Source organism: Balaenoptera acutorostrata, chromosome 3 (assembly GCF_949987535.1).
Source record: "Balaenoptera acutorostrata chromosome 3, mBalAcu1.1, whole genome shotgun sequence".
Classification (NCBI taxonomy): domain Eukaryota; kingdom Metazoa; phylum Chordata; class Mammalia; order Artiodactyla; family Balaenopteridae; genus Balaenoptera; species Balaenoptera acutorostrata.
Window position 1 is genome coordinate 34,837,912 of NC_080066.1, and position 18,781 is coordinate 34,856,692.

At 51.7% G+C, this 18,781-nt stretch overlaps 1 protein-coding gene across 9 annotated transcripts in view; it reads left to right on the top strand.

Annotated features, from left to right (window-relative positions):
• Positions 1 to 17,177, top strand: part of IL16 (interleukin 16) — a 112,215-nt gene extending 95,038 nt beyond the window's left edge. For 8 of the 9 annotated variants that reach the window (XM_007194245.2, XM_007194246.2, XM_007194249.2 and 5 more), the window contains 7 exons: positions 3,459 to 3,609; positions 6,208 to 7,306; positions 9,054 to 9,222; positions 11,541 to 11,642; positions 13,939 to 14,197; positions 14,428 to 14,553; positions 16,698 to 17,177. In XM_007194245.2, coding sequence (XP_007194307.2) covers positions 3,459 to 3,609; positions 6,208 to 7,306; positions 9,054 to 9,222; positions 11,541 to 11,642; positions 13,939 to 14,197; positions 14,428 to 14,553; positions 16,698 to 16,891 — 2,100 coding nt within the window. In that variant the 3' untranslated portion in view covers positions 16,892 to 17,177. The remainder of the gene's footprint in view (positions 1 to 3,458; positions 3,610 to 6,207; positions 7,307 to 9,053; positions 9,223 to 11,540; positions 11,643 to 13,938; positions 14,198 to 14,427; positions 14,554 to 16,697) is intronic. The other variant, XM_028161922.2, reaches the window with a different exon arrangement.
• The last annotated feature ends 1,604 nt before the right edge of the window (positions 17,178 to 18,781 follow it).

Sequence of the window (18,781 nt, forward strand, 5' to 3'; positions counted from 1 at the left end):
TCCATCAGAGAGAAGAGGCTGGGCTCAAGCTTAGGGCCGACTGCGGAAGGAGAGGTTTGAAGCTCGGCAGATCTCACCTGAAGCCCCAGTCTTATTGATTGGCTTCTGTGTTCCCATCCATTACACGCTGGAATTCAGGGTTGTTTTCACAGCTCTCTAAGCCTCAGTTTCCTTATCTGTTAATTGGGGCCAAGTTTAGAGGCTCCCTCCACGGGCTAACATGTGGATTAAATGGAACCAACCAAGTGGATGCCTAACAGACTCTCAGGCATGATGGTGTTCATTGCTATATTGACTCTTCCATCACACCCCTAAAGACCTCCATGTCCTGCCACCCCACTCCCCTACGGGAAGGCAGGCTGACGGCCAGGCAGCTTCTACATCTTGGGCCGTTTTTATGCCCAGGCGCTGTGCTTTGTCTCAGTTAAGCCTGACAACCACCTGGGGATGAGGGTACCCTTCGTGCAAAGAGGAAACCGAGGGACTTGCTCAAGGCCACGTTGCCAGTGGGTCACTTTATCACTAGGCTACGCTGTCTTTCACTTCTTCCCCGACAGCTGCCTTCTCTGGGCAGGTGGAACTGGGGCCTCTGGGAATCCCCTCTAACAATCTGTAGAGGAGGGTTGGTAAAGTTCAGCAGGAGTAAGAAACCCCAGGGAGGAAGCTATTGAGTAGGAGGGGTGAGAGTGAAGAAGGGAGAGGAAGCCAGGTTACTGAAGAGGAAGCACAGTTTTGCAGAGCCGGCAGGATGTGGCTGGTTAGCAATTCATGATGGAGTTGCCGAGGTGGATCTGTTCCCCTGCTCCTCCTTTCTAAGCAAACATTTCATTTTCCTTTGAGCCTGAGACCCTATAAGTCCAGGAGGGCAAATTAGGAACAGAGAGGCTGAGAAGCCAGGCTTTTTACTTTGTTCCTGGAGACCCAGAAAAGGAGCGGATTTGCCAGAGCAGGTCTGCCCCAGTGATGCCCTTGGGCCACCTGGCTGGGTTGGACCAGATATGGGGCAGGGGAGTCTCCCCAAGTGAGGGTGCTGGAGGAGGAATCGGGGTTCCTGCTTCAAACCTCCTTCTTCTTCTTCCGCAGAAGAAGGAGATCTGCTGCAAGCAAAAGTCCCTTGTCTTTGCCACGCTGTGCTGCCTCTTCAGCATCCGTCGCTCCTGCCTGCACCCTCCCACCTTCTGCTTTGTCCCACGTGGCCCACAGACCCTTCTACAGCCTTTTACAAAAGCACAACCAACACCACATTATTTTCCTGGGCGCTGGGGGTACAGAGAAAGGATTATAGCACAGCAAAAACAGGGGGCTGTTTGCTGCACGTCATTCTTCTTAAAAATCTCCACCACCATGCCTGGGGATTTCTCACTGGGTGTTTCTCTCCCTGGCCCCAGTGTATAACATCTCCCCATCCTTCCCTCCCTCCCTCCACCTCCTCCTCCTCCTCCTTTTTCTCTCTCTGTCTCTCTCTCTGTCTCTCTGTCCCCCCACCTCCCCCTCCCCCAGTCTTTTCTCTCCAGGGTCTCAAGACCCTTCTCAAGCTTTTATTACAACCCCCAAATCTTTTTCATCTACTGTAACTCAAGGGGACTTAACTTTCACTACCAAAATGACCTTCAGGGTATTCCCTTCAACAGAAGACCAGTCCTCTCCCTTCTAGAAAATCAGCTTGAACTATCACTTGTGGTTAAAAATCACTTTCTCCCCTAAGTCCACATCTCTGTCTTCTTTCCTTCTTTCCCTTCTGTCTCCCTCTTTCACCAAGCACTGTGCCAGGAAATACTATTTAGAGCAAAATTCAAGTAAAATCAAATTTATTTCAGGAGCTAATTAAAAAAAAAACAACTCCCATGAAGAGGGTGCAACATCAGGTGTGTTGATGAAAAGACAAAACACATCTGTGTCTGTTCCAAGATGCAAACTTGCTTTGACGACTGTGGTTTGTACCCAGAGCATCGGCCTATGAAAGTGTCAACCAATCATGGATATAGACAAGTGTCACCTCATCTTTCAGAGTTCCAACTGGGTGAAATTAAATTTCAGCCACATATTTTTTCCTGCTGATGAGTGTCTTAGATACCGTCAGTCTAATATTTTAAGCTTCTAATGCCATGGCCAAGCCTTGCTTTTACGAAGGACTCGTTCAAGAAACGCAATGATTCCTTTGAGTTCGTTAGTCTCCCAGTGTTTCCAAAATGCCTCCCTAGACTCAGTTCTACACTAGGGACCTTGGGCTGGGGCAATGCTTTGTGAACATATTTCTAACTTCTGTAGAATTTTCATTCCTAAAGAATGTTTATTGACAAAGTAGGTATTAAATCTCAGGCCACAGACATTTTCAATGTCTTTTTTAGTCCCAAATGGTGCATTTGTTCTTCCTTCCTTTCTTCTTTTTGGGAGGAAGCCTGCAGCCTTGTCAAATAGGCAGCCCGTCATTCCACCTGACTTTGGAATGAGCAGAACACAGATGCCATCCACGGCAGCATGGCAGAGTATTTCCCTTGCAGAAAAATTTAGGCAGCATCATTTTGATGGTGTCTGCCTTTTTTTTTTTTTTTCTGGGTTGGTATTTTGCTTATTCCTTCTACTGTGTATGTCTATGTGTCTGGAATACTCTTCCTCAGCTTCTCTGCCTAGAAAATTCTTACCCTTTGCTCAAGAACCAGACAAAAAGCACTTCTCTTGGGAAGCCTTCAGCACCTCTCTGGGACAGAACTGGTGCTGGCTGCTTCCTCTGGGCCCTGACAGCATCTCTTTCATGCTGTATGAAAACCCAAACTCCAGTCAAGCACTGGATGGTTACTTGGTGCTTGATCCATCTCATCCCTAGGCTGGTTTGTGAAGGAGCCTGAGTCCACATTCAGGCTCAGTGGGGAAAACGATTCTGCCCTAGAATGATAATATCACTCTGGGGGCTGCAAAGGGAAGTGATGGCACAGGTCCTGAGTCTCTGTCATCCTTTGCAGCATGCTTTCTAAATAACTGGATAATGAATCACAATGTAGAAAGCGATAGACACGTTTTCCTCCAAGTGTTCTAACCTTAACTTAGTGAAGACTAGAGGGCAGTTCTTTGCCTGGTTCTCTTCCCCCCCGGGACGGGGGGTAGTTTGGCAGAATGCAGTGGTAAATGAAGCAGTGACAGTCCCCCGTCCCCACTCCCAAGCCTCTTCTCCCTGTCACAGAGCACCCAGGATCTTCACATATGTCAGTAGGTTGAGCCCGTGTTCTGGACACCGGCTCGTGGGAAGCAGAGGGATGCTCTGGGCCTCCAGGAGGTGCCGGCTCCCTGGGTCAGCCATGCAGGCACCACAGTGGAGGAAAGGCCCTTGACTGACAGGGCCGCTGAACTTCTCATTAAAGCATCTCAACGTCAGCTCTCCAGTCCCAATCAAAGTGCGCCTTGCCTTCTCACAGCTGGAGGCTACCGTTTTGACACGGTCTTGCTTCCTGTTTACACCACAGGAAGCCAGCGAAGTACTGCCACCGCTGCCTGTGTGGGAAGGCGCAGCAGGGAGAACCCCCCACGCCACTGCCTGCAGCCCAGGACCTGCCGTCGGCCCGCAGACGACGTCCTCCTCAGAGGGCCAGCCGGGGAGGAGAGGAGCCAGCCCAGGTAGGTTTTCAATTAGATCTGCCAGGAGGAAGGAACTTCCGGATCAAGGTCCAGTGCTAAGGGAAGAACGTGAGTTTGCCCAGAGCACTGGAGGGTTCTGCACAACTCGACAGCTGGACTTGGGCCGATGAACGGTCAGGCGTCCCCTGAGGCGGTGGCACTGCAGGACCGTGGGGTTGCTGTGCAGGGTGGGAACCTCCTGGCTGGATCTGTGATGCTGTGATGGGGGCGGGGGATGCAGGGGGAACTCGGGCCAATCCAGACAGTCAGCTGGAGAAAGGGGCCCTCGGGAAAAGGTCCAGGACACGCCCACCCAACTACAGTGGGCAGCTGCTCCCTCTAGGGTGACAGCATTCTAGTAAGCTGCATTCAGCATTTCCAAGTCGGGGAACGCGGGGTCAGAGAGGGAGGAATACACAGCATGTTGCTGGTGGTCACCGCCTCCTGCGGGGGGGGGGGGCGTGGATGGAAGGGGTGTGTCCACATGATGCCCCTGGAAGTGCTGAGGCATGAGTTGAATATGCAGAGCTTTGCTAGAAAGAGCATCGGACTTGGGGTCAGGGAGACCAGGGTAGGAAACCTGGCTCTGTCCTTCACGAATGTGATTCTGGGCAACTTTCTGTACTTTTCTGAGCCTCAATTCACTCATCAGCAAGCGGGAAATCACACAGCAGCCCAACATGTGATTCAGTTCAGCAAGCGCGTACTGAGTGCTGGCTTCGTGAGGCCCTGTGCTAGCTTCTCGGGAGGGAGGGAGGGAGGGAGAGGAAGAGATAGAGATAGAGGTAGAGACAGGGGGAGAGAGAGAGAGAGAGAGAAGATATGAGAATGAAAGAGAAAGAGAATGAGAGAAAGAAGAAAGACCAGTTCGTGCCATCAAGGAGCTCCCAGCAGTGGCAAGGTAATAACTATGTAGGTTACAAGCCTACATGTTTATTACTCGACCTGTTCGAGAAACACTGCGTGAAAAGCACACGGAAGGCTCTCAGAGGTTAAGGGACATTATGAATGGAAATAGCTGGCATGTCTCACCCAGAGCAGGGGCCCTACCACTGGAGGCTCCTCCTCCTCCCCGTCCCTCCCCTGAGTCATCCCAATTGAGGAACTTGCCAGGGAATGCCTTGGTGTTCTACTGGCAAGAGCTCCTCACCCCAGTTTGCAGAGGGCTCTCCTGTAGCACGTCTGCCTACTGAGTCTTACGACAGGCCCTGCAGCAGAGCAATATGTAAATGCAGAACCAGGCTGAGGGGGCTGGACTCACATGGTAAAGCCCCCGGAGTCAGTACTAACCACCCTGGCCTCTGGGGTGATGCAGAAGGTCTCTTTGGCATCTTCAAGGCTTAGTGCTCTGCATGGTTTGCATACCTTGAGGGCTGGCGTTGAGACCAGGGGCAGGAGGAATCAGCCCTCCTTAAACTGGGTTGCGTTCTGATACCAAGCATCCCCCAGAGCGTGGAACCAGAGCAGCATATTCCTAACCAGGGAGAGATCAGACCTGGGGTGACCCAAGGGCCACGCATCTATTTGGCTTCTTGGCTGTGCAGGACTTGGGGGCCGGCCTCCCTCTGTTCCTGGGAAAGAGTCCGGGCAGACTCCCCTGTTCTGGCTTGTTCAAGACTGGCTTCCAAGAAAGACTTCCATGTGCTCCCCTCCCCACCAGTGGTGAGGGGCTGAACTTGACTGGGCGTGCCTGATAGAGCAGGTTGGAATGACCTGGGGGGCTGCTCCAACACCAATGCCCGGGCCGCATCCCAGGTGTATTAAATCAGAGCCCAGGGCTGGACATCAGCATTCTTTAGGTCCTCCAGAGTCCAATGTGCCAGCCAAGTTTGGGAATCGTTGTCACAGAGCTTCTTTCTATCTGGGACCCTCTCATCAGCTCTTTAAGTAGGGGGAATGCTCCTTTGCTGAGCAAGCTGGTTAATTCTTTGAGTAGGGAGAGTAGCAAACTCACATGACTTCAGGGACCAGATGGATGCTTTCATGTGTGAAATGCTGACCTGGTGAGGGTGAGGGCTGTAACTGCGTAGAGCTGGGGTGTGCCCCGTCTGAAGGCGTGCAGGCCCACTTTTGCTTTTTAATGACATGGTGGTCCAAGCCAAATACGGCTGCCAATTTGTGACCCTGGGCTTAAAAGTTTAAAAGGTAAGAGAATTTCTTTGGCCTTTAAAAGTTTTAATGAGTTATCTAAGAGGCTATTTAGTACAGTGGAAAGAACACGAAAGTGGGGCATCAGGAGACAGGGGGTCTCACCCTGGCTCTGCCAACAGATGACCCCTTACCCTTATGAATGTTGGGTTCCTCAATCATACAATGTCAGCGATCAGACTAGGTATTCTATGCGAACCCTTCTAGCTCTAAAATGCTGGGATGCTGTGTAGTTAACTCACACCTCTGGTCCTCTGGTTCTGTGTCCCTGCCTGTTCACACTTAGCCAGGTAATAGCACCTGGGGTAGCAGCTCACCCAGCAAGGGATCCACCACTTCTGCTTATCGTCTCCTCTAGAATCCTTGCTATTCATCTTTGAAACTAGAACTTAGGAAGAAAACTCACGATCAGGTGTAACGCACAGCGTTGGCCTTCTTTCTGCTCCCCAGTGACGCCAACGTCTCCGATAAAACACCCACTGCTTAAGAGGCAGGCTCGGATGGACTATACCCTTGATATCACCGCTGAAGACCCTTGGGTTAGAATTTCTGACTGCATCAAAAATCTTTTTAGCCCCGTCATGAGTGAGAATCATAGCCACACGCCACTGCAGCCCGTCGTCACGCAGGGTGAGGAAGATGGGATTCAGGGCCACCCAGATGGGACTGTGCCCAAGCTGGACACCACCAGTGGCGGTCCCACAGTTTACAAGTCGGCAGACGGCAGCACCGTGAAGAAGGGTCCTCCAGTGGCCCCCAAGCCCGCCTGGTTTCGCCAAAGCTTGAAAGATTTGAGGAATCGTGCCCCAGGGCAGCCCCCAGAGACAGCCTCCCCCAGCCAGCCGACACCCACCTCCAGGGAGCGCCCCGGGCCACCCCTCCGGGCCTCCTCTTCCATCAAGCAAAGGATCAGCTCCTTTGAAACCTTTGGCTCCTCTCACCGGCCTGACAAAGGAGCCCAGAGACTGAGCCTCCAGCCCTCCAGCTCCTCCGGGGAGGCAGCAAAACCTCCTGGAAAGCAAGAGGGAGGACAGGCTTCTCGGGCTCCTGGTGTCTCAGGGCGAGGGGCTCCCCCCACCGTGAAGCAGCAGCGGCCAGAGCCAGAGCAGCTGCCCCCAGCCTCCCTCGCAGCCCTGGAGGCCAGCGACACCGGTGTGCCGGCGTCCCCTCCCCCAGGACAGCAGCCAGGTCAGAAAACCCTCTCCTCGGACCCCGACCCTCTGTCAAGGCTGCTGGCGACGCAGATGGAGGGATCTCGAGGCCCAGGGGTCAAGATGCCAAGCCAGCGGGCACGGAGCTTCCCCCTGAGCAGGACCCAGTCCTGTGAGATGAAGCCACTGGATGAAAAGACCAGTAAACTCTACTCCATCAGCAGCCAGGTGTCATCGGCTGTCATGAAGTCCCTGCTGTGCCTCCCGTCTTCCGTCTCCTGTGGCCAGACCTCCTGCAGCCCCAAGGAAGGGGCGTCGCCCCCCACCGCGTCCAGTGAAGATCCTGCCGCAAATAGTTCTGCTGAAGCTCCTGCCTCGGACACGGGCTTCTCGCTCAAGTGAGTGTCTCTGCCCAGTGTTGACCTTTCTTGTCTTTCTTCCTCTTATAATCCTCTATGTCTTGTAAAAAATCGCTCAGGTTTGCTAAAGGATTGTTCCATCTGTTCTTTTATGCACGCATGTGTGTGTGTGTGTGTGTGTGTGTGTGTCACACCTCTGCCTTCTGTATTAAGGAGTTTTCACAACACCCGGCCTTGGGAGGGGTGGGAGGTGGGGGACAGAACTGGCCCCCTGGTGAATTACACGTGCATATTTGGAACTAATGCACCTTGGACATATCCGGCCATTGCCCAGGAAGACCAGAACGAGGCCAGGAGATGATCCCTTGGGGGTTCTTGCTACCTCCCTCTCTCCAAAGAAATCCACCTGTACTCTGCACAAGGGTTCAGCCCCCTGGAGTGGGAGTTTGGACATCTGAGGCCCAGTCCCGTCTTCCACACTGATGCCCTGACCACGAGCTGGTTCCTTCCACACTCCCCCTCGGTTTCCTCTTCAGTTGAAATTAGGAGCTGGGCAAGACCTGCTCCACAGAACCGGGGGCGTGGGGGGCTCCCAGCAATGCCCCAGAGCTCCTGCTGCAGGGCTGGGGTTCAGTCTTCCCTCTTGAATCAGAACTACTGTGCATTGATCAGTATTATGTATTGTTCTTATATTGCTGAGAAATGTTTGAGACTCACTGACCCAGATGTTCCATCAGGTTCCAGCTACTGTGATGTTCTATCAGGTGCCAGCTACCGTGAGGGAACAGGAGCGATCCTCCAAAACAGCGGGTCCCAACCATTTTGGCACCAGCGACCGGTTCCGTGCAAGACAATTTTTCCACGGACCCGGGGGGAGGGGGAGGTTCAGGCGTAATGCCAGCGATGGGGAGCGATGGGGGGCGGCAGATGAAGCTTCGCTTGCTCACCCGCTGCTCACCTCCTGCTGTGCGGCCCGGGGGTTGGGGACCCCTGCACCAAGACACACCCGGGTCAGGGACCTGAAGAGCCAGACCAACTCAAGCATTAGAGTTGGTCAGTGGTAGAATCGTAGCCTTTAATATTTAGGCTTCCCAGGAGCTTGCTCTTTCTGGCTGAGAGTCTGTTCTTCTTCTGGAACTGCAAGGCTCACCGTTAGAATTTACTGCTGTGAGACCCCCTCCACCTTTTAGCAGTAAAGATCTGTCAATGAGAGGAAGGAATGATCCCTATCACCCAAACCACAGTTTCATGCAAAATATGAAGTGTCATTGCAAAAAATAGCTACAGGTACCAAAATGAGTTCAAAAGAAAAAGGAAGGCCAGCTGCTAGCTAAGTGGGCACCATTTGTAGTGATTAGGTGCTAAGGTAGGATAGGCAGCTGCTGACAACATCTGTGAAGGAGGCCAAGGTGCGTGTGTGTGTGAAAGGACATCAGTCTTGGTGGCCATCTAGGTGCAGATTTGTCCAAAGCATCAGTTATACTCTGGGGTGAGGTGTTGAGGTTTTGAACACAGACTTTGGAGTCAGACACACCATGATCTGTGATTTCGAGTTCCAGATCGCGGCCTCTCATAACCATGTGAGGATAGACAAGTTATTCCCCCTCCCTAAGCCCCAATTTCCTCATCTCTGTAGTGGAGGGATGCTGGTATCTATTTGTGGATTTGTTGCACCAAATAATAGAATGAACATTAGCACTGTCTTGGAATAGAGTAATTATGCTAAGGATGTTAGCTCTTATTAAATATCACGATTCATACCGTGTGCGGGTCCTCCCTATGAAAGCCTTTCGGAGCTGAGAGAATACACAGAGGGTCTCGGTGAGCCCACGGAAGCCGACGACTCAGACCACTGCGCTCCTCAGTCTGGTCAATCAGTTATCTCCCTGCTGAGCTCCGAGGAATTAAAGAAGCTCATAGAGGAAGTGAAGGTTCTGGATGAAGCAACATTAAAGGTAGGTTTCTTTTATAAGCACTTGAAGAGATGAAGGCCTTGCTATGAGCAGTGTGGTCACCTCAGGTGGGCCGGAGGGGAAGCAGCGTACGCTGCCCTGGGCTCCTTGAGGTCGAGAAGGCGGTTCCCAGGGGCTGACACCAGACTCGGGTTGTATCCTGCCCGGGGCAGAGGGGCGCTGTATCACTGGACCACAGTAAGACCTTCCGGTGTAGGGAGCTTTGTAGCTCATGAAGTGCTTTCAATCAAAGACTTATTGTATCTTTTTGACCCTTTAATAAATGAGAAAGGCGAGGTTCAAGGTCGCAGAGCCTAGGTTTTCTATCTCCACGTTCCGTGCTCTTTCCACGTCCCACGGGCTGCCTGCCCAGTGTGCGTCTCCAGGGAGATGCTGCGTGAAAGTGAGCCGTCCATTGCAAGTTCTGATCTCTTGCCTGAAGACTTGCCCTGCACACCGAGAAGTGACTGATCCCAGGGCTCGTAAGGGTTCTCACACTTCAGTCAAGTCATTCTGAAAGTCCCGCTTCCCCTATGCCTTCTGAGCACGACCCAAAGGTGCGTGGAGAGGAAGTGGTCAGGCAGAGCTGAGGCCCATTCAGCTCAGATGAGCACGGGCTCACGGGCCTTGCATCCGCCCGGGCTTCCCTAGTCCATGCAGGCTTTTTATGCTGGAATCATCCAGACTGGGATGAGGGGATAAGGAGGCACCATAGCTGCTGTTCCCTAGATCCAGGGTATGGGTGAGTCTGACAAGATGCCCCGGGCCGGGATTCAGCCTCTGGGGCTCTCACTCATCACCTGTGCACTGGGACCATCATCCCCAGGGCCTAATTCAAATGAAATCACAGAGGCAAAATTGTTGCGTAAAATACAAAGAGCGGTCCTGCCTGGGGTGTTCCTGGGACAGTATTTGCTTTCCAATTTGACAAAGGGCTCTTACAGGGCAAGTAAGCTGACACTTGGGTAAAAGTTGGGAGATTTGGGCCAGTGCTGGCGTAGAGGCGGGACAGTGAGGTCCATTCATCCCTTCATCCTTCCTGGGTCTTGGGGACTCCAGGTCAAATGATCATAGAGCCAGCTGCACAGCAGATGCTCTGGCGGTGCCAGAGCAAGCGAATTCTTTGACATAAGGTTATTCCCTTGCGCTAAGGCACAAACTGGTGGCCCGAGAGCCTGCAGGTATATTTTATGTGGTCTGCATGGTGCTTTTTAAAAAAGTATTGTATTCTAAATAGTATCAAACCTGAATCAAAACCTGGATTTCTGGCTGCTCTCCTTTTATAAAAGGAACGAATGATCTTGTAGCACTGGGTCTGCATTCCTATGTAGCCGTGGGTCCTCTTAAGCAGATGTGCTCTCAGGTCTCTGCAGTTCCTGTCGCTCACATCTGCCCATTTTGCTCTTTTAAGCGATCTGCCTGGGTCCTGTATGCATTTGCGTTTGAGACCCCTCCACCATCGAAACCGGAATGAGGGTCTCTGACTTTAGACACTGCAGAGCGATTGTTCTGGCTCCAGCTGAGCCCAGGTGCAGGCCGGGAAGTACTGTGTGTGCCTGGGTGGGCTCATGTGTGTGTGCGTGTGTGTGTGTCTGTGTGTGTGTGTATGTGTGTGTGTCTGTGTGTGTGTCTGTGAGTATGTGTGTGTGTGTGTGTGTGTCTGTGTGTGTATCTGTGTGTATGTGTCTGTGTGTGTATGTCTCTGTGTGTGTGTTTGTGTCTGTGTGTGTGTGTCTGTGTGTGTCTGTGTGTCTGTGTGTGTGTATGTGTGTCTGTGTGTGTGTGTGTGTCTGTGTGTGTGCCTGTGTGTGTGTGTGCACGCATGCGTGTTCTAGGGCAAGGAGTCAGCTGGGCTCCTTCATGCAGCTGCTGTGCTGCACAGAGCAGCAGGTGTAAAGATAGAGCAGCCAACTTCTGCAAAACAGTGCTACCCACAGCTCTGCTGACCCAGAGTCCTACAGGCTGACCTCATCTTGTCCCACGCCCAAGTGCCAGAGCTGTGTTATCTCACACGCGGGGATTTCCAGCTGACTTAGTAGCACCCAGCCCTGTCTCCGTACAAATGTGGATGTGGATTGCGTGAATAGGAGAGGAAAAGAACTCTATTGGTTGCCTTATGCACATTTTTTTTTTTCTTCTGAGCTTCCCATGACTCCAGAAAATATAGTCTTCTCTTTACAAATGATGAAATGGGTCTGACATACCTGGGAGCGTGGCCAAGCTGGGGTTTGAGAACGAATCAGCCTGACGTTGGAACACTTGTTAAATTGTTCACGCTGTTGCAATAAAATGCTTTTTAATATATATATTTCGTTCTGCAGCAATTAGACAACATCCATGTTACCATCTTGCACAAGGAGGAAGGGGCTGGCCTTGGGTTCAGCTTGGCAGGAGGAGCAGATCTAGAAAACAAGGTGATCACGGTGAGTGGCCCAGCCATGGGGGCGCGTCAGAGCCAGAGGTGATGGCCCTGGGAGGGGGGCGCACTTACTAGGAAAGATCAGAGGAATGCATGACCCCAGGCCACTGGGTGTGAGGTTAGGGCAGGAGCTTAAGATCCTTTTCAAGAAGCTTTACAGCCAGGATTGAAGACCTGGCTGTGATATGTAGCATAGCCTACCTAGATGGAAAGAGGCCTCACCTGGACAGAAAGAGCCCTTGGGGAGGCAGGTCCTGTACGGGAGGCTGTTTTCCTGGGTTTGCCCACTGGGAGATTGGGGATGTTAATATGGACGATTGCGAAGCAGATCTGATGGTTGATTGAAGGCAATGGGGCCCAGCGGGAAAGATCTGGAACTGCACAGCGCAACCCAGGATGCACATGAGGCTTCAGATCTCACGGTCGAGCCCCTTGTTCTCTCAGGACCAACTAGAGCCCGGGGTAAGACTGGGGAGGGCAGCGGTCCTGGATCACCTGCATCTTCCCCTGTGGACCCTGTTTTCTGGGTCCACACAGTCTGATCAGCATTGGCTGCTGCCCTCTGCCCACTATTTAGGCTACCTGCACCTGACCCAGATGGTTTCTGGTCATCCCATCTTCATGGACCCAGCTGCGACATGGCCGCTGCATCCCTCCAAAGCGGAGTGCACTGGTGTCACCCCCAGGGCTGCGTTGTCTCAGTATATCCTTCATGTGCACTCATCTCAACTCCCTTGCTCAGCTGAAAACAAACCCTCCAGCTCACAGGAGCAGCCAGAGTTAAACACACCACACCCCTTGGCAGTGGTAACTTGGCCCATTCCTATTGGTCACTTCAGAGTCAGTTGTGTGTGAGCAGCAACTTCCTTCTTTGTAAGCAAGCTCTCTACCGCATAAAAGCACATAAAACCAATGAGGACCTATTTCTGACACTAAGCACGTAGCAGAGCATCATAAAGACGTTCCTGATGGTGCAGTTTGCTTTCTATTTGAAGAGAAGAAAAGAGAGCTTGCCTGTGGGAAGAGTACGTTGGATCTGTGGGTCTTTCCTTGAGTCGGGACTTCTCTGCACCCCATTTGCTCGCCACCCCTGAGACACTGTCTCAAAACCCAGGAGCAATACACACCAGCTGATCATATGCACCAGACTTCCCCTTTCTCCTTCCGTGTTTGAGCGCTTCCCTTCCTTTCCAGATTCATTAAAAGAGAACTAACATTGAGCACCGTCCATGACCAAGAGCAAGCTGGGCTCTCACTGGCATGTTCAAGTCATCTTCCCCACACCTCAGGATGGGGGATTGGTGGCATGTCCGCTTCATTTATAGAGGACAGACTGAGATGCAGAGCAGAGACTCTGCTTCCTACTTGGGTCTTACAACCAAGGGATTTTGACCACATCTGACCCCACAACAGACTTTTTCTAACACGGAAACAGTTTAGAGAAACAAAGAACCTTGTTCAGATGATAACAGCAAAACAACAACACGTAGCACAGTTTAGTGATTGCCCATCCATGCTGTCATTCAATCCTCTTAATTAAGCACATTAGAATTTACGTCATTAAAAAGGCTGAGGCAAAGACATGAGATTTTTTTAATCCCACATATTTTTCAGAAAGGGAATGGGGGTGGGCGATGGTCCCTTTTAACTAGAGTTAAAGGATCAGAATTTCTAGGGTAGGAGTTTTAAAAATGTCTAGACTTCCTAGGATAGGAATTCTGCATTCTGCAGAAGATGGGGCCTGAGAATTTCTCTATGGAAAAAAGGATGCTTTGCTGAAACTTTTGGGGATCACTGTATTATACGGCCTGTTCTTAGAGAATTATCATGCCAAATAGCACTGTAGAGTCTCTAGTATTTTTTTTAAACTGTAGGCATTTTCAGAGCTTGTGTTTTATCCAATGTTCTTAATTTTCTTAGACTTCAGAAACTTTCCTTACACAATACCTATTAAAATGGCACAGAAGCAGTGCTTGAAGAAAATTACCCTGGGAAATGCTGATGTAGAGCACATAAGGCAAAAGATTTTAACTGAATGTTAACTAAGATTGTAGTGATATAGTCTCGGACATTGTGTTGGGAAGGATTCTGAGGGCCAATCTGGCCATTTTTGCTAATGATCTCTGGTCTAGGTGGAGGAGGGAATGCTGGCTAGCAGCCCTAATCTAGGACACATTTCGTCTTATTTTCTTTGGCCTAAGGATCTGCTGGGTTTGACTAACTGGTTCAGGTCCTCCTGCAGCAAGAATCCAGATCCGATATGGTGATTCCTGGCTCCTGACTTCCTTTGGTTTGCTCAGGTTCACAGGGTGTTCCCCAACGGGTTGGCCTCCCAGGAAGGGACTATTCAGAAGGGCAACGAGGTTCTCTCCATCAACGGCAAGTCTCTCAAAGGGGCCACACACAATGATGCTCTGGCCATCCTTCGCCAAGCTCGGGACCCCAGGCAAGCCGTGATTGTCACAAGGAAGCCAACTCCGGAGACCACACCCGACCTCAACTCTTCCACAGATTCTGCAGCCTCAGCCTCTGTGGCCAGTGACGTTTCCATAGATTCCAGTAAGTTCTCCCCACATGGTGGAAGCCCCGTGGGCCACATCATCTTTGGACAGGTGAGGCCCATGCTGGCAGGGCTGCGCAGTCATTTGTGGCCCCCAGAACACGTGGCCTGCCTTGTATGCCGCCCGGCACGCATGGCTGGGTTTATCCGTACACATGCACAAGCTTGCCGGGAGCATCAGCCAGCCTCACTTGAAAGCATCCCTAACAGTCCCCCTGTGTTTTCTCAGCAGCAGAGGCCACAGTCTGCACTGTGACCCTGGAGAAGACCTCTGCAGGCCTGGGCTTCAGTCTGGAAGGAGGGAAGGGCTCCTTGCAAGGGGACAAGCCTCTGACAGTTAACAGGATCTTCAAAGGTGCGGTGTGCGTCTGCCTCTCAGCCTTCGCTCCAGTTGCGGGTGTCCGGCCAGGCCCCCCAAAGGCTTCTGAGCACCTTCTAGGCCATGTCGGTTTCCCGCAACCCCAGGCCCTTTTGGGAGGCAGGCAAGCCTGTTAAGGACTCCACTTTGCTTTTTCTCCCTGTTCTCCTTGGCTCAGACATCCCCTTAATCCCCCTATTTTACTGGGTCCTTGTACGTGACCCAGCCCTGGGCTTGGTTCAGCTTGGCAGGGCCGGGGCTAGGGCGAGGCAAGTGAGGCACTGCCCTGGGTGCAAAATTGAAGGTGGCACCGAAATATTCAGTAATCAAGATACATACTGTTTCAGTGCAATATTTTTAAAACTCAAAATTAATTCAAAAAGTCCACAGTGAACAAAATATCAAGTTGTAAAACAGAGTCCGACTTTCCCGGTGCACAACTCAACCTTACTCACCTCACCCTAATCCTGGACCTGTCAGCTCCTACCTTTATTCAGAATTTTGAGATTTTGTTCATCATGGATTGGGAAGCAAGCCAGCCTCTAGTGGGGGGGGTCACTTGGGTTTTCCTGTGAAAACCATGAATGGCCTGCAGCTGTCACATGCAATCACCCCGATTCTTCACTGCCTCTCATGCTGGACCCCCTGAGTCACAGAGCAAGGAGCTGTGGACAGGGGGCCACGTGGCCTGGGCTCTGGTCTAGCTCTGCTTCTAACTTGCTGAGTGACTGTTGCCTTGTGGGCCTGAGGCTCCTTATCTATAAGAAGAGGTGTGGGTGTGCGTCTGAGGGCTCTTGGTACTGGGACCCAGAGGCCCTCTCAGTTCTGCTCCCCGTCCCCCAGGAGCCCTCACTGCGGACCGGTTTTGTTAGCGGGAAATCTGTTACAGCTGCTGAAAGCCAGGGGGCGGACCAAGGCTCACGTGGAGCTTCCCCAGAAATCCATGTTGACTCCAATTCTGCGAAAGATTTTTTTAACTTTGAAGGTCAACTTGGAATGAGCATAGGGCTCAAAGTCGAGAGACCTGGATTCCAGAGTTAGTTCTGCCCCTAATGGCAGCATGACCCTGGGCAAGTCCCTTCACCATCTTGGTCCCATTTGCTTACATGGGGATGTAAGGGACCAAGGGAGGTGGATTCTACAGCTGCAGCACTCAGCAGCTTTGGAGCTTGTGTGAGCTACTTGAGTCCTTGGTTTCCTCCCACGTGAAAAGGGAATACTAACAGAGCATACATACCTCATAGGACTGTTGCCATAAACGCCAAGTGTTAACACAATGCCTGTTATATATAATTGCCCAATATATTTTAGCTAATTTTTTTTTTTTTTTGAGAAATGTCTGTTTAGATACTTGGCCCATTTTATTTAGTTAGTTAGTTATTTCTCAGCATGCGGGATCTTAGTTCCCCGACCAGGGATCAAACCCACGCTCCCCCGAAATGGAAGCACGGAGTCCTAACCACTGGACCGCCAGGGGAGTCCCTAGCTATTTTTTTATTATGATCATCATTACTATTATCTTTTACTCTTATTAAATATTTGCAGATATCATTGTGTCAAACAGATGGGAAATTTTCTTTCAACATCAGCAGTAAAAGAGCACTCTTTCCCTACGTCACTCTGAAAGAGTGGGAGCCGTATGTGATTATGTCCTCTTTATGTGGACCCAGGGGTCTTCTGCAGGCCATTCAGAGCCAAAAGTACTGTGAAGATTGTTCCGTGAACGTCCCACCAGCTCCATTCCCACACCACCCAATGCCTGGCCATCTCATTAGGAGTAGAGAGACCACATGTGCGGGGGAGGGGTATTGGGGTGCTATCCAAGGAGGCTTAGAGGAGGACCCAGTTCCCTGGGGAAGTCTCCCCAGCCAGGCTCTGGCTTGGAGCTGCCCGAAATCTCCCTTCTCTGGGGACAGCATGGGCCTCACCTCTCCCGAGGGCCACGGAGAGCTGGAGCCTGGTGTACCAGCCTTGAAGTCACCGTTTTAGGAGATGTCTCATTTCAGAACGACCACCAAGTTCCGGAGGGATGGGCACCAGTTCCCTTCTGAGCTGTCCCGGCTCCTCAGAGACCAAGGGTAGAAAGTAACTGCTTGTTCCACTGTCACTTGTGAGACCCATCCTCTTCTCTCTCATCCCAGGGGCGGCCTCAGAACAAAGTGAGACGGTCCAGCCAGGAGATGAAATCTTACACTTGGCCAGCACTGCCGTGCAGGGCCTCACACGGTTTGAAGCCTGGAACATCATCAAGGCGCTGCCTGATGGACCTGTCACTATCGTCCTCAGGAGGAAGAGCCCCCGGTCCAAGGGGACCACAGCTGCTGGAGACCCCTAGGCCCAGCGCCAGAGCTGACGCCAGAGCTAACTGCATGCAGCTCCCCATAACTGCTAATTCTCAGGGTCACTGCTAACCCCACCCCGATGGGGGAAAGCACAGGCGTGCTTCCTGGTGGCTGCTTGCCCATGTCTGGACGGACCTTCTGGAACATCACCCAGCAAGCGGGTTGTCCCAGAAAGTTAGGGCAGAGTCACACTGGGGTGGCTGATACAAACTACAGACTATGTCTAGAGAGAGCTTACTGATAATATTGTGGTGCTGTAAATAAAATGGATATATGACAATTGGATATGAAATCCATGTTTTGCTTTGCAGATTTTCTAAGGACTATCACTGTGTCTTGATCCACCCCAAACAGCACCCTTTGTTTTTCTCATGACTCTGCAATGGTGGCAGATTTGCAGGGGGACAGTTCATCCAGCTCCGCATGACATCGGCTGGCCCAACTCAAAGGCCGGAGGCTGGAACCCCCCGAAGGGTCACTCACTCACTCACACATCGGGCCGCTGATGTTGGCTGCTGGCTGGGAGCTCAGCTGGAGCTGCAGGGCTACACGTTGCAGGAGGCCTCTCCCTGTGGCCTGGGCGTCCTCACAACATGGTAGCTGGGTGTCCCCCGGAGAGTGTGAGAGCCACGTAGGAGCTGCATCCTTTTGAAGACCTTGCCTCTGACATCAAATAGCGTCGCTTCTCCTATGCTCTGTCAGTCAGAGCTGGCACAAACCTGCCCCGGTTTAAGGGGAAGGGAAAGATGGCTGGGGCTGTTTTTGGAAAATACGATCTAGCACACAAAACATTTGCAAAACTGGATTTGGTTGGGTTGGAGAAGTGCTCCTAGCCAGGGTGGTACCCGGTGGCAGAGCGAGTAAGCAAACAACGGAAGCTCCACGTGTGCTCAGCTATGCCAGCAGAATGGACTAGCGTGAGTCTGAGAGAGTACAACACAGTGGCTGCCATTTAACTCCCACGAGCCAAGCACCGTGCTGGGTTAAGTGGACACTGTCTTTAGTAATCACAGCAGTGTCTACAGAGCGTGGTATTGTCCCACTGTGTAGATGAGGGTACTGAGACCCAGAGATAAGAGGCAACTTGTCCAGCTGGTAAATGATACAGAGAGTGAGTCCTTTCTTCTGTGGTCTGGGAGAGACTAACAGCCCAAGGTGCTTTTAAGTTTGGTCATCGCTTAATGCCTGATTGTCAAGCTCTGGACAAGGAAATGCATTAGCAACACCCGGCAGCCCCTGACGAGGCCTGGACAGTGTGTCAGCCCTGCTCCTGCCCCTGCTCCCGTGAATAAGGGTGCGAGGGAGGACCCGGCAAGGACCACAGACACGACACAAAAAGTACTTACTCCCAGGCCAGTATCAGAGGGAACATCTTAATGTCATCCAGTAGCTTCTCCAGGGTCCATACATAGGAAGCTAAGAATCTGTTTCCTGGCCGTGAACTCTTAGAAAACTCTCCTGGGGAATCATAATCTTCATGCAAGCCCCTTTAGTGACTTCACCACAGTGGGTACCAGCTCAGTGCCCTATTCTTCCTGAGAAATAATGTGCTCAGAGTCATCTGTGTCGAGCTCTAGAGGAGACAAGAACTTGGAGATAACCATTTGTGTCAGCTCCTTAGATTTAAGAGAAATGCTGAATTTGAACATGGTCTGACAACGAAAGGTATGACCCCATTCAACACCCACCCTACCGGATCTTACTGTGTGCCTGTCCAGGGCCGGGCACCCAGGCCATGGGATTCAGCGGGCACACCCCTCGCCCCCGCAGTCTCACGTCTGCACACAGTGATGTTTCCTATAACCGGGTTACTGTTTTGAGTCTTATCAAGCAGCCAGGCGATGAAGGTGGCCCAGCCAGGTGATGAAGGTGGACCAGCCAGG